General features: G+C 43.2%; 1 protein-coding gene across 5 annotated transcripts in view; it reads left to right on the forward strand.

Annotated features, from left to right (window-relative positions):
- CUL1 (cullin 1) overlaps positions 1 to 21,837 on the forward strand; it is a 102,243-nt gene extending 80,406 nt beyond the window's left edge. For 3 of the 5 annotated variants that reach the window (XM_054559108.2, XM_054559107.2, XM_054559106.2), the window contains exons 10-22: positions 4,491 to 4,598; positions 4,679 to 4,785; positions 7,269 to 7,317; positions 7,707 to 7,838; positions 9,272 to 9,389; positions 10,469 to 10,545; positions 11,029 to 11,160; positions 13,442 to 13,534; positions 18,575 to 18,622; positions 18,701 to 18,783; positions 19,336 to 19,441; positions 20,047 to 20,160; positions 21,296 to 21,831. In XM_054559108.2, coding sequence (XP_054415083.1) covers positions 4,491 to 4,598; positions 4,679 to 4,785; positions 7,269 to 7,317; positions 7,707 to 7,838; positions 9,272 to 9,389; positions 10,469 to 10,545; positions 11,029 to 11,160; positions 13,442 to 13,534; positions 18,575 to 18,622; positions 18,701 to 18,783; positions 19,336 to 19,441; positions 20,047 to 20,160; positions 21,296 to 21,376 — 1,248 coding nt within the window. In that variant the 3' untranslated portion in view covers positions 21,377 to 21,831. 5 annotated transcript variants of the gene reach the window in all.
- Positions 21,838 to 23,182: the final 1,345 nt, after the last annotated feature.

The following is a 23,182-nucleotide window of genomic DNA, read 5'->3' on the forward strand; positions in this document are numbered from 1 at the left end:
AGCAAGGAATTGGCAGGTGTGATTAGTATTGGGATGGGGTTTGGGTAGTCTAACAGGGCAGCCTCGGCCTATCTTGGAAATTCAGAGAAAGCATCCCTGAAAAAAGTGTTTGAGATGGAGAAAAGAGTTAGAGCTAGCTAGGCATAGGGGGATCCCAGACAGAACAAAGCCCCTCAGTGGGCATACACACAGCCCATTCTAAGAACGAAGAAGCCAGGTGTGACCTGAGGTAGAAGGTAAGCGTGAAGGCAGCATGGGCTGGCCAGACCAGGGAAGACCTTGAAAGCTGTGTTGATGATATTGGCTTAATCCTAAGGGTGCAAGAGGAAACCAGCAGAGAGTGATACAGTCATGAAATCAACGGGATATATGTGCTTGCTGCCATGTAGAACGTGGGTGAAAAGGAAGAAGAGTTGTTACAAGTTGTGATGGTTAATATTGAGTGTCAACTTGATTGGATTGAAGGATGTAAAGTATTGATCCTGGGTGTGTCTGTGAGGGTGTTGCCAAAGGAGATTAACATTTGAGTCAGTGGGCTGGGAAAGCAGACCCACCCTCAATCTGGTGGGCACCATCTAATTAGCTGCCAGCAAATATAAGGCAGGCAGAAAAACATGAAAAGGCGAGACTGGCCTGGCCTCCCAGCCTACATCTTTCTCCTATGCTGGATGCTTCCTGCCCTCGAACATCAGATTCCAGGTTCTTCAGTTTTGGGACTTGGACTGGCTCTCCTTGCTCCTCGGGCTTGCAGACAGCCTATTGTAGGACCTTGTGATTGTGTAAGTTAATACTTAATAAACTCCCGTATATATATATATGTCTCCTATTAGTTCTGTCCCTCTAGGGAACCTTGACTAACACACAAGTATACCAGTTAGGTTAGTTAGGTTTGTTGTCGTGGTTCAGATAGTGATAGTGGCCCACTGGAGACTGGGCTGGTCATCGGGGGAACGGAGAGAAGAATGATGCAGAAACGCTGGCTTTGTAACGGACAGGTTTCGTGTTTCGACATTGTTAAAACTGGATGATGAGTACATGGGGTAAGTTTTACTACTCTTCCTAATTATGAATATATTTCAATTTTTTCCACAATAAAACGTTGAAAAGAAATGGACGGGTTGTATGGATCAAGTGGATTCACAGGATTCATGAGTCGGAAAGCAGGAACTGAGTCCTGGGTGCCTGGCTCGAGCCGCTGGGTGAGTGGTGGCACTTGCCAAGAAGAGCTCCAGAGAACACAGGACTGGGGAGCAAATCAGGCCATTTGTGACATAAGGCTTTGGGAATCCCATGATGGCCCAGGGCAGGCCACACGGGCTCACCTGGGGGAAGTTTGGTGTAGATGTGAATGTGTCCATCCTCGGTATAACAACAACTGAAATCATGTAGGAGTTGAATGAGCCCTTAGGGACAAGCCCCAGGAGATGTCCTGTTTCTTAGTGTGAAAAGCTCTGGTGAATACACGGAGCGTCCTGAATCAAACCCATTACTACTTTATTTTTTTAAACCTCAAACATTCGTTCTTTGTTTTCTTGAAAAAACATGCATTTGATCCAGCTGATCTCTCTCCTTTCTGTTTTATAACCTGTCTTCATCATTGACCTCCTGAATGCTAAATCTACTCCCCTTTTGAACATCTTTTCTCTATTTGCTGTCTACTTCCTTAAAATTCTCTCCCGTATATTATTCTAGTGTGTTGTCTGCGTCTTGACCAGTTCCTAAATGGCTTTTCTCTGAACCTCAAATCCTAAATTCACATTTTCAAGGCCAGAATTTTTTTTTTTTTTTTTTTTTTTTCTGAGACGGAGTCTCATACTGTCACCTGGGCTGGAGTGCAGTGGTGTGATCTCGGCTCACTGCAACCTCCGTCTCCCGGGTTCAAGCAATTCTCCTGCCTCAGCCTTCGGAGTAGCTGGGACTACAGGCACCTGCCACCATGCCCGGCTAATGTTTTGTATTTTTAGTAGAGATGGAGTTTCACCATGTTGGCCAGGCTGGTCTAGAACTTCTGACATCATGATCTGCCTGCCTCGGCCTCCCAAAGTGCTGGGATTACAGGCATGAGCCACCGCGCCCAGCCAAGGCCAGTGTTTTGACACTTTTCCCTTAGTAGGTTCCATGCAAGTCCTCCCATCTCACCAGCCAGACTGCTGTAGTTGAAAGAATTTTGGAATTGGAGTCTGAAGACTTCTTTACTCCTGGAGATTTGGCTTTCCATGTGAGAAGTTGTTACTGGCATTCCTTGGGAAATTGGTATTTTTCCAAATTCCAAATCTGAGGAAAAATGGCCAAAACGTTTTGAGAAAATACGGAAAAGTATTATAATTCGGAAACGTTATAGTCAACATAGAGACATCACGGTTCAGAGGAGTCCACCAATGACAAGTCGCAAGCGAGAGCGTGGAGTAAGTCGAGGCTGGCGTTTTTGGGAATGAGGGTGAAGGCGTGTGGCAGGAAGGCCGTGTAGGCTGAGTGGTCGGGCTGCCAGGTGGGCAAGGCCTTGTAAGTGTGGATCTGTAGCCCCTCTGCTGCTAAGGGTGAAGTCATTCTTGCAAATAAAATAAGTATTAGTGTTTATATACATAACATACTATATATAAATCCTGTGAGGGGTCTTCCAAAAAAATAGCAAGTTTTGGAAGCAAATTGAGTCCTTAAATTTGGCAGTTTTGACACGCAGTTGTTTGTAGGGCTGTTAACTTGTTAAGAGATCCTGCATGTTACCGTATTCGAAAACTACCCAATAACGTTTCTAGCATTTTCCAGTGTTTGAATCCTCGCTGTAGGCAGGAGCACTTTGTAAATACTGTAACAGAAGGAAGGCAGAGAGAAGAATATGTGAATGTTCTGGAATAATTTGACATGAAATCGGAAAGTGATCTAAAATCTGAATTTGGCAGAAGCAGTATCTGTTTCAGTGGCAAAACCACAATTAGGTCAAGCAGAAAATATTTTCATTGTTTAAAAGAAGCAAGCTTATATGAAGTAAGATATGGCCCAACTTGGAGGTGCTTTTGGTTCACTCTGAAGATTAAGACCATCCAGGCAAAGTGGAAGAAGGTTCCCTCTGTCTGGGATAGCCATGAAACAAAGAGCAAGGCTATCTGGTAGTGCAGTTAACACTCTGTGTGTTTTAACATTTTTAAGATGGTAATTTTAAAATATTAAATATCTGCCATACTGCCTTTCAATATTAAGTGATTTTTATTTGGCAATTATTTTGCATTAAGTTCCCTTTTAATGTTTTTGCTTATCAAATGTTTATGTCAGGTGGAGACCATATTTATATCTTATTGAACTTGCCGCAATATATTCATAATAATAATAAACTTTGCATTTATTATATAGAGCTTTTTTTAACAGGAAACTTCTGACACTCTTAGTGTAACCCTGTTGCAGAAAAATCATTCATCCTTACTGTTACTCATTACTATTTAAAAAACAAGTAAATCAAATGTTATAAAAAATGCAGAATAGGTAGAATTGGGAATGCTGATTTCTGGCACCTGAGCCCTGCAGATTAATGTATCGTGATGTGGAAACATGGGCGTGCCGTGGCGCCTGGGTCTGTGCTTGGCTAGGGGTAGCCCAGAGCTCCCTCCCACCAACCTTCCCAGCCGGGCTCCCCCGCGGCTCGGAACCAAGCCTGTGCCTGCTGCCATTTCCTGGCAGTGTGCTTAGCTGTGACAGCTTCTACATCTGTAGAATGGGGATGAAAACAGCACCTGCTTCCCAGTGTGGGCTGTCGCGGTCTCATGAAGGGTGGTGGTGGCGTGCACTGCATGCCCAGCAGCAGCGCTGTTTTTTTCATTAGCACTTAGCTCGGTCTCCTTTGCCTTCCATTGTCGCCGCCTTCCTTTGGCCACAGGAGCCTCTGCAGCCAGCCTTCCCGTTGCATTTCCACGTTGCTCCTTGTTCCGGGGAGGCCCCTTTGCTGCCCTGCGCCGCGCTCTGCCCCTCTTCCCGTCCTGCGATGAGGCCCTGGCCCCCGGCAGCGCCACGCGGATCCGCTCCTCTGGTTTGCAGTGGGTGGGGGCCGCAGTCAGACTCCCTCCCTGAGCCCCGCTTTCCCTCGCGTTGCCTACCCAGCCGGGCTGATGACCGACCTCGGCGGCTAAACGCCTTCTTCAGCTGAAATGAGTCCAGAGTTCCACTGTTTAACAAGGAGAAATTGGCAAAGCAGAACTGTCACTTGGAAAATGCGGTTTTCATGATCTGTTTGAGTTTTCACTGTTTTTAATGCAAGCTCAGAATCAATATTTAGTTTTAAGTGTGGAGAATAGATTGTTTTTTCTTTTATATATATAAACAAAATGTCCTATGTGTTTCAATGATGGTACCAAGAGTATTTCTTGATCTTATCTCTTAACTTTGAAAAGGTATCTATAGCTTTTAGAATATTTTATATGCTAGTACATGCATTGTATACGTTAATACACAATTTAATCCCCAATAACTAACTTTTGTTTCTATTTCTGCCCCCATTTAAGGACCCCAAAATGTATGTACAGACAGTGCTTGATGTTCATAAAAAATACAATGCCCTGGTAATGTCTGCATTCAACAATGACGCTGGCTTTGTGGCTGCTCTTGATAAGGTAGGTGTGTGACGGTTGTGACTTGCCTGTAGTATATATGGATGGGGCGTTTGTCTCTAACTGTATTCTGTGTAACACAGGCTTGTGGTCGCTTCATAAACAACAACGCGGTTACCAAGATGGCCCAATCATCCAGTAAATCCCCTGAGCTGCTGGCTCGATACTGTGACTCCTTGTTAAAGAAAAGGTATTAAATGACCCTATGTTTTCTTAGTATGCCTGTTTAAAATCTCAGCTTTTATATGAGGAATTAAAACTTACATTACATTTTACATACATTAAATTGGAATTTTTGTACCTTATGAGAAAATGCTTAAACATAATCGTCTTTCCGGTTGAAAATCTGTATTCCCTCCCACTGGCTGTTTTTCAAACAGAAATGTCTCAATGTATTGTGGGACTTTGGTTATTCTCCATCCAAGTACTAACCAGGCCCCACCCTGTTCACTTCTGAGATCAGACAAGATCAGGCACGTTCAGTTCAGAGTGGTATGCCCGTAGATTACCTTTGTTATTCTGTGTAGTTTTAAATTTATTTTTGTTAGATGAGTTTTTGTTGCTGTTTCATATTCTTTACTTTTGAATCTTATTTCTCAATTGATATGTTTTCTAATCAATTTATGTGTATTAAGGTCTGGAAGCAATATAATATATAGCTTTCTCTTCTGCGTTGTGTTTTTTGAAGTTCTCACTGATCTTTTTGTTTGTGTGTTCTGGTTTTTCTCAGCTTCTCTTTCACTTTAAGTTTCCTTCAGTTTAGAAATGCTCTATTCCAAATATCACAGCAATAACTTTTAAAGATTTTAATGAAGGAAGCTAATCTCCTTCTGGCTTTCTGTTGCAATATTTTTCTATACGCCCAAATTATACTGGTTTTGATATTAATGAATTATATTTTAAACAGCTCTTGAAGGCTAACATAACCCCAATACGAAAGAAGACCAAGAATACCCACACATACCAGAATGAAAAGACTACAGACAAGTGTCACTTGAGAATAGAGTTGCAGAAATCTTAAGTAAAATATTATCAAGCCAGATTTACCAGTGAACTAAATAATAATTCTTCAAAACATAGTATAGCTTTCTAGGAACATAAGGATAGCCCAGCAGTACCAAGTCTGATGTAATTTACTGCATTAACAGAGAACCATGTACAAACTATGTGACCTTTTTGGTAAATGATGGGAAAACATTTGATGAAGGTCAATAGCTTTCTCTTAACACAGTTTACCCAAGGCCAGTGAGAAACTCTTGAGTGTTTGATTTTTTTTTTTCCTGTTTGTTGCAATAAACAGGAATATTTATTCCTGGTTTAATGTGTAATTTAACAATTGTGATCAGATCCTCTCCAGAAATGAGAGGGGGCTTTAAATTGGAAGGCCTCTGATGACTTGGTTTCATTTTGGGGAGTTGCGTATTATGACTGTGGAGATACTCTACTGGGTCTTCAGTTTGTTTGACAGAACACTTAGTGTCCTTTTTTTTTTTTTTTTTTTTTGAGACTTAGTCTTACTCTGTCACCCATGCTGGAGTGCAGTGGCACAATCTCGGCTCACTGCAACCTCTGCCTCCTGAGTTTAAGTGATTCTCATGCCTTAGTCTCCTGAGTAGCTGGGACTACAGGCATGCCACCACACCTGGCTAATTTTTTTTTTTTTTTTTAGTAGAGACAGGGTTTCACCATGTTGGCCAGGCTCATCTCGAACTCCTGACCTCGAGTGATCCACCCGCCTCAGCCTCCCAAAGTGCTGGGATTACAGGTGTGAGCCACCACGCCTGGCCTTAGTGTCCTTTTTATCCCTTGTCTTTTCATAAATGTCCCTCGTCAAGTCTACTGATTACTAGTTAAGGCCATTGATGCAGACAGAATGGCAGAGACATTTCCACAGCATCTCTTTAACGAGCATGTGTTGGGCGAGTGGAGTCAGGGAGGCACTAAGTTAAACTGCTCCAAGGGAAGAGGAACACCCTGACCCAAGGGTGCCAAGAATAGGGTTGGGTTTTCTGAACCAACTTTTCTGAAGTTGGAGACACCTCTTCAGAGTTTCTGTGGTGGCTGATTCGTTTTATATGAATTAGGGGGTCTTGTTTTTAAAGCAGCCTTGTAGAAAAGACCTGTACAAAAATTCATCTACCTTTAACTCACCTTTGAATTATTGTTTGTTCATAGAATGAATCAGTTGTTAAAGGACAATCATCTCTTGTACATACAACTACAGAGGGCAGCAGTTTAGTAGGAATTTAAACCCCTTCATCATCTTTAATGACTGGGCTATGAAAAGGAATCTGTGTGCCTTTTTATTTCTCCAAAGTTAAATTACAGCAGACTAGAAAGCAGTTGGTAAAGTGAATTTCCTTTACTGAAGTTTAAGTGGATTATCTTAAAGGCAAACTTCTTCAGAATGTTTTTGGAAGCGTTTTATAAATATCTCCTGTTGGTTTTCACCTTGGATATTCTAAATGACTACTTCATAATCTGTTCTTCAGTGTTGAGGTTATGGTATGAGATTGCCAGTTTGCTGTAGGTAAGGAAAGTCAACCTTCCTCTTCCTCTGCACTAATCTGATAAGAACTGGTCTTTTGAATGCTTGAACCTGCATTCTGGCTAAGTCGTGCTTGTTTAAATGTACTGATGTTTTAAAACATGGTATCTTTTTAAAATTTTCAGTTCTAAGAACCCAGAGGAGGCAGAACTAGAAGACACACTCAATCAAGTGGTAAGTGCTTCATGATCATACCCATTTCCAGTAGCTGTGTATTTCACAAGCTGTTTGTAGTGTTATTTATAGAGGGCTTCTGAAATGTGAAAAGTAATAATCATTGGTTTTATTTTGAATCTCTGGTTTTGCTTCGTAAATTGAGTTATTACTTTCAGCATTCATGCCTTTCTCATTAACAGTCAGTCATTCCAACTCACTGAATTAAGGGATTCACAAAACTTTCAAGACTCTGGGGCGGAGATTTTGCCATCATAAACGTTGGCGTACAGACCTGCCCAAAGCCAAGGGCACATCTTGGCTCCTGGCTTGTGGCCGGTGACAGTCGGCTCTGCACTGTCGGCTTGTTTGTGTGCTTGTTAAGTGTGTTGTCTCGGTGGCTTTGCCAGATGGTTGTCTTCAAGTACATAGAAGACAAAGACGTATTTCAGAAGTTCTATGCGAAGATGCTCGCCAAGAGGCTCGTCCACCAGAACAGTGCAAGTGACGATGCCGAAGCCAGCATGATCTCCAAGTTAAAGGTGAGTTTCATCTTTTCCTGAAAAATCCCAGCTTCTGAGTCATTATTAAAACAGCTCTGTGGCCGAGCGCAGTGGCTCACGCCTGTAATCCCAGCACTTTGGGAGGCCGAGGTGGGCAGATCACGAGGCCAGGAGATCGAGACCATCCTGGCTAACAAGGAGAAACCCCGTCTCTACTAAAAATACAAAACATTAGCCGGGTGTGGTGGCAGGTGCCTGTAGTCCCAGCTACTTGGGAGGCTGAGGCAGGAGAGTGGCGTGAACCCAGGAGGTGGAGGTTGCAGTGAGCCGAGATCACACCACTACACTCCAGCCTGGGCAACAGAGCGAGACTCTGTCTCAAAAAAAAAAGCTCTTAGTCTCTCCAGGTTAGGAGGCAGGCAGAGGAGTTTGTGCAGTGGTTTGTACAAGAAGCTCTGCCACTGCTCTTCTGAAAGCCTCCCACAACTATCACTCTACTCTCGTTGGGCCCCAGTGCCTTCCCGACCCCTTCCCCACAGGGTGGAAGCTGTGGGGCTTCCTTCCTGCCCAGGCCTGGCTGGGCTCAGCTCACCATCTGTGGGGCCTCTCCTGCCTCCCACACCTTTAGCCTTGCAGCACATTCACACTTTCACACTCTGCTGGCCTGGAGCTGAGTGGAGGTTTTGTTTGCTCTGGGCTTGGTTACTTTGCTGTCGCACAGCTCTTCCTCCACCACCTCCTTTGCACGCCTGTGTGTCGATGCTGTCGAGTGCTCTTTTCTGACTTGGAGCATATTTTACTTTGACCTGAAATTACGTAGGTATCCTTGTCAGCGTGGGCTGCCATGACAGAATACCATAGACCAGGTAGCTTAAACAACAGAAATAGTTTCTCACAATTCTGGAGGCTGCAAGTCCGAGATCAGGGTGCCAGCCGATTCGGTTCCTGGTGCGGCCCTCTTCCTGCTTTGTAGGCAGCCACCTTCTTGCGGTGCCTCATGTGGCAGAGAGAGTGCAGAGCTCTTGTGCATCTCTTACAAGCACACCAATCCCATTGTGAGGCCTCATGCCCAAGACCGCATACCTCCACATAGCATCACCTTGAAGGTTTGGGCTTCAACATAGGGATTTTGGGGGCACACAGTTCAGCTTCTGGTAAGAGATAGAGACAGATTATTTCATCATTGTATTCTACCAGTGTCAGGACACCTTGCTCTTAGATGCTCACAAGTTGTGTATGAGTTGTGTGTGCGAAGACTTCACTGTGCAACATAGAGTTGTGGGGTTTTTTGACAGTGTATTAATATTAATCCATGAATATTTGTACTGTAAAATATAGCAAAATGTTACTAGCTTTGCTAGTAGTTCCATATGATTAAGTATATATTGTATACTCTGATTTCTCTAAGATTCCCTTGTATACATTTATATTTTTGTACAAATTAATAAGACAGTCATCTGGGTTCTTCTCAGCAAGCTTGCGGGTTCGAGTACACCTCTAAACTTCAGCGCATGTTTCAAGACATTGGCGTGAGCAAAGATCTGAACGAGCAATTCAAAAAGCACTTGACAAATTCAGAACCCCTAGACTGTGAGTATCCGTGTGTCTCTATGTTGTGTTTACAGGCAGAGTTCTTTGTAGCAAATGAAGAAATGATAAAATATTAGGTGAAGATAGGAGGGGCTTTGTCAGAAATTCAAGAACTAAGAAGCGGGAGATTGCTCCCAAATGCCCAGCCCTCCTCCCCCGACTCCCGTGTGACATTAGGAGATGACAACCCCTGAAGTGGTGTCAGCTCTACTGGGGCAAGGTCACCACCTGTTGGGATCTGGGGAGGGACTCACAGGCGTGGTTTTGTCTTGTAAACCTTAGCTGGGATCCATTCTAGCATTTATTTTAATGTTCACTTGGCCTGCATAGGTAACAGTCAAGCTAAAGACCTGTGGCTTCAGATTGGGATTAGGGATCAGTACAGGCAGGTGCAGGTGATTCAGTTCTCCAGGAGAGGCAGCTGGGCTGGTATTTTAAGGCCTTGCATAGTAGTAGGATGGCAGATTTATGCTTACATCATCTTTTGATCATCTTTGTCTTTGTAAATGAAAAATGGAGAATTTTATTTTTCCCAAATCAGAATGACAATTCCATTATAAAACTGGACGGTTTTGCCAGTGGGCTTTTTAACTATCTGTGAAGATGAAATTACTGTTATAATTTATAGACCATGTGTGTCTTTTCACAGCAATAAGTGAAACATACACTGTAATGAAGTTAGCACTTTTCTCCTGCTTGTGAGTTTGCATGAGTTTGGGGCTGTGATGATGCCGGGCCTGGCAAGCACAGGCATGGCTTGAGTGGACTGAGTGATTCAGGACAGAAAAGGAAAGCAAGGGAAGCGGGGCAGGCGTGTGACAGCAGAATTCCGAGGTGGAAGCAAAATGAAGACTGTCATTCTTTGGAAGAAAAGAATATCTGGCTCTTGCACTTTTTGCTAATTTTAATTGAATAAAATGTTCAATTCTTAATTTTGTATTCAAGCATGATTTTTATTTAATATGCTTTTTAATAAAGAGCAATCCACATTCATCTGAAATGACTGAATTTTTCAATTTATAAACTAATTAATGTATTAGTTATAAAGTGAACACTTTCCCCTCTCTTCCGCCCCGCAGTGGATTTCAGCATTCAAGTGCTGAGCTCCGGGTCCTGGCCCTTCCAGCAGTCTTGCACATTTGCCTTGCCGTCAGAGGTAAGGATGGGTTTGTCTGCCATCCCATTAGTGCTAAGTGGAGGGTGGGGCAGGGCAGCCTTCACTGTGGAAGGGGACAGGCCTGCAGATGGCCTTCTTGCTGTCTGGCTGCGTCACGGTGAACCGTGGGGGCAACACTCAGGGAAGAGCCCTGGGCAGTGGGGCAGGTCTGGATGTCTAAAGGTGGGCTGTCTGTCCCAACTCTACAGACATGTTTCCTTATCTTGTAAAGCAGAACCTAATTAGTTCTGTAATGAACACCTCGATGGACCTGCTGGTCTTGAAGTACAAACCTTTTTTAAGATTGTACCTTCCAGTGCTTAAAGTGCTTTACAAGAGAGGCAGACACCTGGTGTTTGTATTTTACTTTTATGTAAGCACTGACTTTGTACTGTAAGCTTGGAACAGTGTGCTTTACTTAGAAACGCTGCCTGTAGGATGTGGTGAGATCTGTATTCCATATAATGCTGTCTTTTTATCTAGTTGGAACGTAGTTATCAGCGATTCACAGCTTTCTATGCCAGCCGCCACAGTGGCCGAAAATTGACGTGGTTATATCAGTTGTCTAAAGGAGAATTGGTAACCAACTGCTTCAAAAACAGATATACTTTGCAGGTAAGATCACATTTTTATCTTAAAATTTTTCTATTCTAAATGAACATAAGGCAAATTATAGAAATCATTATCAGCTGACTCAGCAGCAGAATCTAGAATTCAGCTTCTGGTGAAATAGTGGCAAGTTTAAAGCATGGAGTTATAAGAATCAGATGAGCCAAATTCCAATTCTTTCTGGCTGGGGAGCAAGTTATTTAATGATTGTGAGCCTCAGTTTTCTCCTCCATTAATGGGAGTGTTAGTGCTTATAGTTGGGAATTGATGTGAAAATTAAATAATGTATTTAGTAAGTGTTTGGCACCGCTCCTGCCTGACACACATCAACTGTTCAAGTAGTGACTTAAAAAGCTGGAGTTGCATTCATTTAATTATATCAGCTCTCCACCTTTGACAAAGCAGTTTCACATTAATAACACTCAGTGCTTACAACAATATTGAGTACAACCTAATTTATAACTATGTAACTAAGAATATTTCCATTTTGTAGAGGAGAAAACTGAGGCTTGGGTTAATTTAAGTGAATTTCTCTGAATCCTAGCTTATATGTAGCTGAGCCAAAATTTCAGTTAAAGTCTTTTCTCTTAAAGTCCAGCGTGGCTGGTGTGGTGGCTCATGCTTGTAATCCTAACGCTTTGGGAGGCTGAGGCCAGAGAATCACTTGAGGCTAGGAGTTTGAGACAAGCCTGGACAACATAGCAAGACCCCATCTCTAGATATTTTTTAAAGTAAAAAGAAAAAAAAGTCCAAGCTCTTTCTACTTCCACTTTTGTACTGAGTGGGCTTCACAAGTAATGGCGTATTTTAGTCTCTGAGAAGGTTTCACCAGTGAGTTTCTAAGAAGAATTGCAAGTCTGTGTTTAAGTATTAAGAAACTCCAGAATGGGTTGTTCTGCAGACTCAAGCTGCTCATTAATTTAAACTTTTCATAAATCTACTGTGACTTAAAATTGTTAAAATGCATAGTATTATGCTGGCTCCAGAGGTCTTTATCAACTTGAATGTTTCTTACTATACAATTGAAATTTTGTTTCATTTATCCCCAAATATACATAGAAGAATCCATGTGTTCCACTACAGTACCTGGAATTTCAGTGTCCAGTTTTTGACAGGGCGGAGGCTTTGCCTAGGGTGTGTCTGCCATGTTAAGGCAGCCCAGAGCGGGCCCAATAGAAAACATGAGCAACACGCTCGTTTCCTTGTATCTCTGTTCAAGGCCCTGGAAGCACTGTTGTCTGTGGACCACCCTGAAACAGGCATGTGGCGTTTTTTGTTTGTTTCTCTTTCCATTGACTGAGGTCTTGCCGAGGCAAGCAGTGACTGACAGTCATGAGTCATCACTTGTTGTTGTCGATTATGCAAGAAAAGAGGGAGAAGAGAGGAAGGAGTCCTCAGGGGGCGTTCATCCGCTTGCACACAGTCAGCATTCAGGAACCAACATGTGCTACCTGTCTTTTAGAAGATACTTTAGGGCCGGGTGCAGTGGCTCAGCCTGTAATCCTAGCACTTTGGGAGGCTGAGGCAGGCAGATCACAAGGTCAGGAGTTTGAGACCAGCCTGGCCAGCATGGCGAAACCCCATCTCTACTAAAATACAAAAATTAGCTGGGTGTGGTGGCGCACGCCTATAGTCCCAGCTACTCGGGAGGCCGAGGCCGGAGAATCCCTTGAACCTGGGAGGCGGAGGTTGCAGTGAGCCGAGATTGTGCCACTGCATTCCAGCCTGGGTGACAGAGCAAGACTTTGTCTCAAAAAAAAAAAAGAAATTTAGTACACCTGCCATTTCATACTTTACTTACTTTTTTCATACTTTCATAATAAAGTACTTAGGATTAGAAAACCAAATATAATTTGATATTTGTGTTGTTTTACATCAATAATGTGCCAAAAGATAATACTCCTTAGCTCATGTGCCAAAAACAGATTTGGAGATTGATGCTTAACATGTCAATATATACCAGGTGTGTGTATATGTGATTTTCTCTATAACTGCATGGAGACATATCTATAGTATATATCCACACAGACAATACATTTTTTAAAAAACCCTCAAATTATTTTAATGTTTGTAAACATGGAAAATGAATGACTATGGGAAAATATTGCATTGTAGTGGCATTGCCACGTTTTATATTCCCTTTTAAATAGATCTGTGCTTTTTTTGTACTTGTTTAAAGAATTTGTTTCATAAATAAGTTCTTCAAACTTGGGCTATATATTTTGGGAGGTGAGTTTCCATGCATTTAAATTTTCCTTCTTTTTCTTTTATATGGGGGGCCGCAAAGGCATCGACATTCCAGATGGCTATCCTGCTTCAGTACAACACGGAAGATGCCTACACCGTGCAGCAGCTGACCGACAGCACTCAAATTAAAATGGTATTCTCATCTCAGTCTCTGTTCTATCAAGTTGCCATTTCCTTGTTCTCGTGGATATTGTTAGGAAAAATAAGGAAGAGGATATGGGCATCTTTAATTTGAAATAGATGTTTGCCTCATGAATATGAATATGGCCTTATTCCAGGATTTTAATACACACTACAAAAAGCTTAATGTGAAAACTCATTGTTGAGCCAGGCATGGTGGCACATGCCTGTAGTCCCAGCTTCTTGGGAGGCTGGGGCGGGAGGATCACTTGAGCCTGGGAGGTCGAGGCTGCAGTGAGCTATGATCATGCCACTGTACTCTAGCCTGGGCGACAGAGACCCTGTCTCTTAAAAATAAAACTTGGTGTAACACACACACATACTCCTCATCCATGCTTTTCTCTCATTCGTTTAACCAGTTAGGCTTTTCTTACTAAGCTTAAATTTCCACTTTAGTATTATTTTTCCTGCTAGCCATATTTTTTATTGAGATATATTTCAGATAATAAAATTTGACATAACATAAAAGTCATTTTAAAGTGTACAAAGTGGTTTTTAGTATATTCACAAGCTTATAGAACTACCACCATTATCCAATTCCAGAATGTTTTATCACCCCAAAAAGAAACTTGCACCCATTAGCAGTAACTGCCCACTGGCTCCCAGCCCCTGACAACCATTAATTTGCTATCAATTTGCCTACTCCAGACATTTCATATAAATGGAATCATATAACACATGACTTTCTGTGCCTGTCTTCTTTCCCTCAGTGTATACTGCTTGCAAGGTTTGCCCATGTTCTAGCATGTGTTGGCACTTCATTTCTTTTTGTGGTCAAATAATCCAATGTATAGATGGACCACATTTTATTTGTTCATCAGTTGATGTACATTTAAGTTGTTTCCAGTTATGAACAATGCTGCTGTGAATACATGTTTTCAATTTTCTTGGGTATATACCTAGGTATAGAATTGCTGAGTCATGTAATAGCTGAATTTTTTTGAGGAACTGCCAGACTGTTCCGTAATGGCTGTGCCATTTCATATTCTCACCAACAGTGTATAAAGCTTTCAGTTTCTCCATATCCTCACCAACGTTTGTTATTTTCGTTTTTAAAAAAAATTATAGCCATCCCAGTGGATGTGAAGTACTATCTCTCAGTTTCTGACTTGCATTTCTCTAACAACTAATGATGTTTACAATCTTTTTTGTGTTTATTGCTATTTGTATATCTTCTTTGGAGAAATGTTTGATCAAATTCTTTGCCCATTTTTCAATTGGGTTATTTGTCTGTTCGTTGTTGAGTTGTAAGAATTCTTTTAATATTCTGTATACTAGATCCTTATCAAATATGTAATTTACAAATATGTTCTCCCATTCTGTGGGTTGTCTTCTTACTTTCTTATATACACACATTTTTAATTTTGATGAAGCCTATTTTATCTGTTTTTTCTTTATGTTATTTGTGATTTTAGTGTCATTTTTAAGGAATCATTGCCTAGTCTGAGGCCAAGGACTATTCTTTCCCTATTGTTTGGTGCTGGCAAACTTGTCAAAAGTCAAGTGGCCATAGGTATATATGGGTTTATTTCTGGATTCTCAATTCTTTTTCAGTGATCTGTATATGTTTACTATGTCAGTGTCACACTGTCTGGATTACTGTTGTTTTGCAGTAAATCTTGAAATTGAGACCCCTAACTTTGTTTTATTTTCCCCCAAGATTATATTGGCTATTCTGGATCCCTTATGTCACCTTATGAATTTCAAGATCAGCTTGTCCCTTTCTACAAAAAGTGCAGTTGAGATTTTGATAAGGATTGCACTGAATCTATAGATTGCTTTGGGGGGAAGTATTGCCATTTCAGCAGTATTTTAAGTCTCCCACTCCATCAACATGGGATGTCTTTTCATCTATTTAGGTTGTCTTTTCTTTCAACTGTGTCTCATGGTTTTCAATGTATGCCTCTTCTACTACTTTCAATTTATTCCCAGTTTATTATTTTTGATGCTATTGTAAATGGAATTGGTTTTTAGTTTTTTAATTGAGATGGAGTCTTGCTCTGTCTTCTAGGCTGGAGTGCAGTGGTGCAATCTTGGCTCACTGCAACCTCCGCCTCCCGGGTTCCAGCAGTTCTCCCACTTCAACCTCCCAAGTAGCTGGGATTATAGGCGTGCGCCACCACGCCTGGCTAATTTTTTGTATTTTTAGTACAGACAGAGTTTCACCATGTTGGCCAGGCTGGTCTTGAACTCCTGACCTCATGTGATCTGCCTGCCTCGGCCTCCCAAAGTGCTGGGATTATAGGCGTGAGCCACCGTGCCTGGCAGAATTGTTTTCTTAATTTCACTTTTTTCTGTTTTTTTGAGACAGGGTCTCACTCTTGCTCAGGCTGGAGTGCAATGGTTCAGTCATAGCTCACTGCAGTATCAAATGATCCTCTCTCCTCAGCCTGCTGAGTAGCTGACACTACAGGTGCTTGCCACCATGCTCAGCTAATTTTTGTATTTTTTGTAGAGATGGTGTTTCACTGTGTTGCCCAGATTGGTCTTGAACTCCTGGGCTCAAGTAACACTTTCACCTTGGCCTCCCAAAGTGCTAGGATTACACAGGCATGAGCCACCATGCCAGCCTGTTTCACTTTCTGATTGCTTGTTGCTAATGTATAGAAGTACAACTAATTGGCCGGGTGCGGTGGCTCACGCCTGTAATCCCAGCACTTTGGGAGCCCAAGGTGGGCGGATCACGAGGTCAGGAGATCGAGACCATCCTGGCTAACATGGTGAAACCCCGTCTCTACTAAAAATACAAAAACAAAATTAGCCCGGCGTGGTGGTGGGTGCCTGTAGTCCCAGCTACTCGGGCGGCTGAGGCGGGAGAATGGTGTGAACCCGGAAGGTGCAGCTTGCAGTGAGCCCTGATCGCGCCACTGCACTCCAGCCTGGGTGACAGAGCAAGACTCTGTCTCAAAAAAAAAAAAAAAAGGGTACAACTAATTTTTGTATTTTGATTGTGTTTCCTGTAACATTGCTAAATGTTTATTAACTCTAATTTATTAGCTCAAATAGTTTTTGGGGGGATTCTTTAGAGTTTTTTGATATACCGTCATATCATCTATAAATACAGGCAGTTTTGCTTCTTCCTTTTCCTGTTTGGCTGCTTTTTATTTGTTTTTTGCCTTTTCTTTCTTTTTTGTTTGTCTTTGTTTTTGCCTGATTCTTCTGGCTGGAATTTGTGGTACACTGTTGAATGGATGTGGTAAGAACACGCATCCTTGTCTTGTTACTGCCCTTAACTGGGAAAGCTTCCAGTCTTTTACTGTTTAACTGCGATGTTAAACAGTGATGGTGTTAGCTGTGAGTTTTTACTAGATGTCCTTTATCAGACTAAAGAGGTTCCCTTTTATTCTTAGTTTATTTAATTTTGTATCATGCAGGAGTGTTGTATTTTGTCAAAATGCTTTTTCTACTCTGTCGAAATAACTGCGTTTTTGTCTGTTAATATGGTGTATTGCACTGATGTTGAACTACCCTGGTGTTCTTAGGGCGAATCCTACTTGGTCATGGTATATAATCCTTTTTCTATGTTGTTGGGTTTAGCTTGCCGGAATTTTCTCGAGTTTTGCATTTATATTCATAAGGGATATTGCTCTGTTGTTTTCTCAAGATGTTCGTTTGGTTTTAGTGTCTGGCTAATCCTGGCCTTATGGACTGAGTTAGGAAAGTCATTTTGAATGACTATTTTGTAGTCATTCTTCGAATTACTTCTAAATATATCTTCAGATTCTAATAACAAAATGAGTTTGTACCTTTGTAGGTTGTAGGCCTGGTTGCCCCCTAGACTGTGGGGAGGGCTGTGCAGACGGGTCTCCGAGGACAGGGCTGACAGGTGTGACTGTCAAGTCTTTGCTTGGCTGCTTCTGATCAGGATTCTAGGCCAGTCTCCTGAGTGGTTCTCAGTGTTAGAACTCCCTCAGGAGGCTGCCGCTGCTCTCTCCTTTCTGCCCACAGTAGATGTTGTCCAATCAGACCTGGCTGAGGAGGTGGGCACCCCCGCACCCTGCTCTAGATGCAGCGGGCAGTATTCGAATGGCTGCTGTGCAGTTCTGGGTCAGTTACTAGACTAGAGAGAGGCCTCTCGCTTTGACAGCTTTAACCACGTATCCTCAGACCAGAATGGGTACCCATTATGACGACAGGACTCCACTGTCCGTGGGTTGTAAGAGTCCGTGTGACTGTGTGAGTGCCCTCAGGCTGGTCCCCTTGAATTTATGGGATCATAAAGCTGTGAGGCTGAAGGAGGGCTGGGAAGCGTTTCCCACACCCACCGTTCCAGGTGAGAGGCCACACAACGTGCTTGAGTGCATCAAAGCCAAGTTGACAAGGTCACCTGCCGCTGAGCCCCATCGTTCTCATGAGCAGGACATTATTTTCAGTCTTGCTGGGCAGCTCTTTAATATTTCTTTTGTGATGATCAGTGTCCAAGATGAGCTGTCAGGCACTTAAGAAATGAAGAGTTCCTGAAGATTTCATTGTGCATGGTTTCCAATACAGGTTCAACATCCCTAATCCAAAAATCCAGATTCCAGAATGCTCCAGAATCCAAACATTTTTGAGCACCAACATGATGCTCAGAAAAAAAAAAAAAAAAAAAAAAAAAGTGCTCATGGCCCAGTTGAAATTTCGGATTTTCCAATCAGGGCTGCTGAATCCGTAAATCCAGTGCAGTATTCCGAAATGCAAACACTGCTAGTCCCAGGCATTGCAGATGAGGGCTACTCAGCCTGATAGAAGTGTGACAGAATCGTTCATTTTCCTTACTGCGTGCTCAAGGCCAGAAAGGGGTTGATTTCACTTCTAGAAGTCAGGGTGGAAGGGAGCAGTACATTTAGTGAACTTCTAAGAAGTACCAACTTTTTTCCTTGCAGCATATTCTTCTTTTTGGGTGATTTTTTTTTTTTTTTAATGGAAAATGGACTGTGAGGTTGCCTGTGGTGGTTATTGCAAAGAAAAATGCATTTTCCCCTTAACTTCCTCTTTTTCTCTTTAATTGCAGGACATTTTGGCTCAAGTTTTACAGATTTTATTAAAGTCGAAGCTATTGGTAGGTTTGTGCCCTTTTTATCTTATGCTAGAAGAAGCCTTTTCCTGAGATTATAGAGTAACAATTGTTTTCTTACAGGTCTTGGAAGATGAAAATGCAAATGTTGATGAGGTGGAATTGAAGCCAGATACCTTAATAAAATTATATCTTGGTTATAAAAAGTAAGAAAAATCTAATAAATAGATGGCCCTAGACCATAGACACGTCCCCCGGGAGTCCTAGCACGGATCTCAGTATTGTTACAAACCGAGGGAGACCGGGGACTCAGTATGAAGCAACAGGCACTAGCTGGGAGTGTGAGGTAGGCCTTTGATTCCATTCAGCGAGCCTCATGTTTCTCCAGTTCTGAGCTTCTGGGTTTTTTCTTTATTTGGCAAATAAGTCTCCTTAAGTGGCTCACCAAGAAAGTTTGGACCTTTATGTCCAAGTGGCTTGATTTTATTTCACTTGACAAAATTTGGGAGAGCAGATTAGGGACCTGGATTTTCTGTAATGTGGATGTCCCTGTTAATGTCCGAGTAGGAAACTGTGCTATGATCGGACTCTACCCAGTGCTGGGTAGAGGACATTTTCACAGAGAGCCCACAGAAATCAACACTCTCCCCCTCTGTCTAGGGAAGCAGGGCACTTCTTAAAGGTTGAAAAATAGAAAGCAGCCTTCATTGCCTAACTTTTAACATAATAGTGATCGGTTTCCTCAATTTTCTTGATAGTAAGAAATTAAGGGTTAACATCAATGTGCCAATGAAAACCGAACAGAAGCAGGAACAAGAAACCACACACAAAAATATCGAGGAAGACCGCAAACTACTGATTCAGGTGACTTACCTGTATGCCTGTGCTGGGTGTGCTGTCCCTCACGCGGGGATGGCTGGCAAGGACGGGACGTGGAGGGTAGGCTGGGGTGACGAAGGAGTGATTGCCAGATGAATGGGTCTGTGATGGCAGAAGGTGGCAAGGCCGAGAGCCAGGGCCTGGTTATCTGAATTAGTCCTTTATGTCACCAGGCAAAACAGGGCAGTCCTCTTGCTCTAAATGTTGGAAAGCAAATATTGTGGCAGGTTCTGCTGAAATGAGGGGGAAGGAGAGTTCTTCAGTGGGGAGGATGGGCAGCTTCCGTGGCCTTGAAGATTTAATTTTGTCTCCTTTTTTTAATGCTTTATGGTTGAGTTAAATTATTGAGGTAAAATTGCTCAAAAGACCAAAACATTGTAATGTTTGCCACATTAGAGTTGAAACATAGGCAGGTAGAATTGGTTCCCTCTCCCGTCTCACCTGCAGGATGTTTGTTACCTGTTAGGAAATTGTGATCCTGTGCATAGGCGTCAGCAGCCTCTGTGCAGCTTGTCCTTAACTATCAATGCTATCAATACTACGTTGTTACAGCTCTAAATGCACCTCTTTTTCCTTATCTGGTTGCACAGGCGGCCATCGTGAGAATCATGAAGATGAGGAAGGTTCTGAAACACCAGCAGTTACTTGGCGAGGTCCTCACTCAGCTGTCCTCCAGGTTCAAACCTCGGGTCCCTGTGATCAAGGTACAGGACTTACATGGCAGTCACATTCCTTTCTTAATTTAGAAGATAAAAGATGTAGCAAAAAGTAGATTGATTGCTGTAGCATGAAGAAGGAGGGAGCTGGCTTCTTTGTATGTAGTAGATTTCTATAAAAGAAAGTCGGCTTCATTTTAACTCTGTTGAAACACACATACAAAGAAGTACACAGGTGATGAAGCACCAGCTTGATTACTTTCACAGTCAATACACTGTGTGATCGGCACCCAGGTAAGAATGAAAACATGCCCAGCATCCCGGAAGCCCACCCACCCCAGCCAGCACCTGTGTCCCGTAGAAAATCACTGTCATGTCTTCTGACACCATAAACAGTTTTGCCTGCTTTTGCGTGATACATAAACAGATTCTAGAGCACACACTCCTGTGCCTGGTAAGAATTTCCTCAGCAGGATCTTCGGGAGATTCATCGCATTGCGGTCTCGAGAAGCACTGGGTCGTTTTTGTTGCTCTTATGGGTGCTCTGTTATGGGAACACACCTTCCTTTATGTAGCCTACTGTTAATTGACATTTTGCTTATTTCTGATTGGGTTTGTTTCAAATGGTAACTAAGCAGGACTTTCCTTTTCCTAAACCACTTGCGTAAGTCACAGCCAGTGGAGAACCTCAGGGTGGCATGGACAGGTGACTCCCCCAACAGGCAGGAGGCCCAGTGTCCCTCCTGGGTTACATTTGGCACAGGTGCCAGTTCGTTCATGGCTGTTCAGGGAGTTCTCCACAGTCCCCTGTTCCCTGTTCATGGCCTCTTCTTGTGAGACTGAGTCCTGCCCCAGAGGCAAGCAGACTTCGGTGGTAGAAAGGGAGACTGGCCCACGGGGCTCCCAAAGCACCTGACTCCAGTTCCTGGGGCGGGTGCAGGAGGGACTCGGAGTCACCCTCAGCAAGTGTCAGGGAAATGGAAATTGAAGGAGCTCCATGCATGAAGGCTTAGCTGCCCAGGAAGTAAAACTCTATGCTAACAGATCTGGAGCGGGGGACACTGCTCCCCACTGAGCTCCAAATCAGGGGAGATTGTGGTGGGGGCAGCCTCTCTCTGTTCTGATGATAATTTGTGTTTTTCTTCTCTTTCACTACCTCTTCCTTTTTAAAAATAACACCCAGAAATGCATTGACATTCTAATTGAGAAAGAATATTTGGAGCGAGTGGATGGTGAAAAGGACACCTACAGTTACTTGGCTTAACCCTTCTGGAAGGGTCTGTCTGTGTGACCCGCAGCAAATAGTTCATGTTGGAAGGAATGAAAACAATTCAAGTTCATAGCAGCCAGCCTGCCGCCATTGGACCTCCCTTTTTAAAACTGAGACCAAGACTCCCATCAGCTGGTCTCGGATTTACATCGGAACTGCTCAGGATTGATACATTTCAAGTCTGTAAATACGGACACCAACGCCATTTACCCTAATTTAAGAACAGCGGGGACTGACCCTCCATGCCGAGGGCTGCATGCTACCGCATCTAAATCAATACATGGGCTCCCCGATTCGCAGCTGTCATCTTGGCAGCACTTGTCACGTTGGCAGCACTTTGAGAGCAAGTCTGAATGGACCCACATGTAACCTGCTATGAAAACCATTTGTATAGTGTGTTTCATTTTTTAATGTGTGAAAATAAAGAAAATTAAAGGATTTCTGTACAAGTCGCATTTGGTTTTGTTTTAAGTTTTACTAATTTCTATATGTAAATAAAAGATATAATGATTGTGCAAATTTATATTCCTAGTATCTTCCTGTAGTTTAAAAGGGCTGTATTCTTTGGATTGAAAAGTTTTTAAGATCTTAAAATTTTAAGCCCCTGTGTAATCCTCTTTAAAAAAAAAAAAAAAATCATGCTTATTTTTGTGACTTCTGTGGTGACTTGAATGCACCGTGTCACTGTGTCACTGTGTTCAGTGAGAGTCAGTGACCACACACTGATCCTCCTTGACACTTGGAAGGACTAAATGAGTTACCCTGACAACCTATGTGTGAAATAGTATCCTCCTTTCGGCAGGTGGGGAAACTGAGGCCAGATGAGGGAAGATGCCTCTAATGAGGAGGTAGGATTGAAGGTGAGTGGCCGGGCTCCAGGATCCCTGGTCATCACCAGCCTCTGCTGCCTGAGTTTGAGTCAGCATGGAGAGCATGGGCATGGGACACGGCAGAGCCTGCTCGTCCACACTTCTGTTCCGGCCGTGGGCACAGGACACATCAGAGCATGCTCGTCCACACTTCTGTTCCAGTCGTGGGCACAGGACACATCAGAGCGTGCTTGTCCACGCTTCTGTTCCGGTTGTGGGCATGGGACACGTCAGAGCGTGCTCGTCCACGCTTCTGTTCCGGCTGTGGGCTCGGGACACGGCACAGCCTGCTCGTCCACACTTCTGTTCCGGCTGTGGGCTCGGGACACGGCACAGCCTGCTCGTCCACACTTCTGTTCGGTCGCAGCAGGTGGTTATGAGGAGCTGACAGATCAAAACGTCAGCTTTGACTGGTGAAGCTTCCTGGACTCACCCTCACACCAGCACTACGTCAGGGAGCCAAGGTTCTCTTGCTCTTCAGGCACCTGCTGGCAAATTGGACCATGTTCTTGACTGTTAGAAGAGTTATTCCACTTTGGGAGGCTGAGGTGGACGGATCACCTGAGGTTGGAAGTTCGAGACCAGCCTGACCAACATGGAGAAACCCCATCTCTACTAAAAACACAAAATTAGCCAGGCATGGTGGCGCGTGCCTGTAATCCCAGCTACTTGGGAGGCTGAGGCAGGAGAATCGCTTGAACCCGGGAGGTGGAGGTGGTGGTGAGCCAGGATCACGCCATTGCACTCCAGCCTGGGCAACAAGAGCGAAACTCCGTCTCAAAAAAAAAAAAAAGTTACTCCTCCCTGAGAATGGGATGTTTGCCCCAGTGTGTCCCCAGGAGAGGAGGTCCTGGGCTATGGGGGTGCACACCCCACCCTCTCCTCCTGGCATGGATGTAACCACATTGTGGGAGCCCTGGGAGCAGCCCCC

The sequence above is a fragment of the Pongo abelii genome, chromosome 6 (assembly GCF_028885655.2).
Source record: "Pongo abelii isolate AG06213 chromosome 6, NHGRI_mPonAbe1-v2.0_pri, whole genome shotgun sequence".
NCBI classification, from domain to species: Eukaryota; Metazoa; Chordata; class Mammalia; order Primates; family Hominidae; genus Pongo; species Pongo abelii.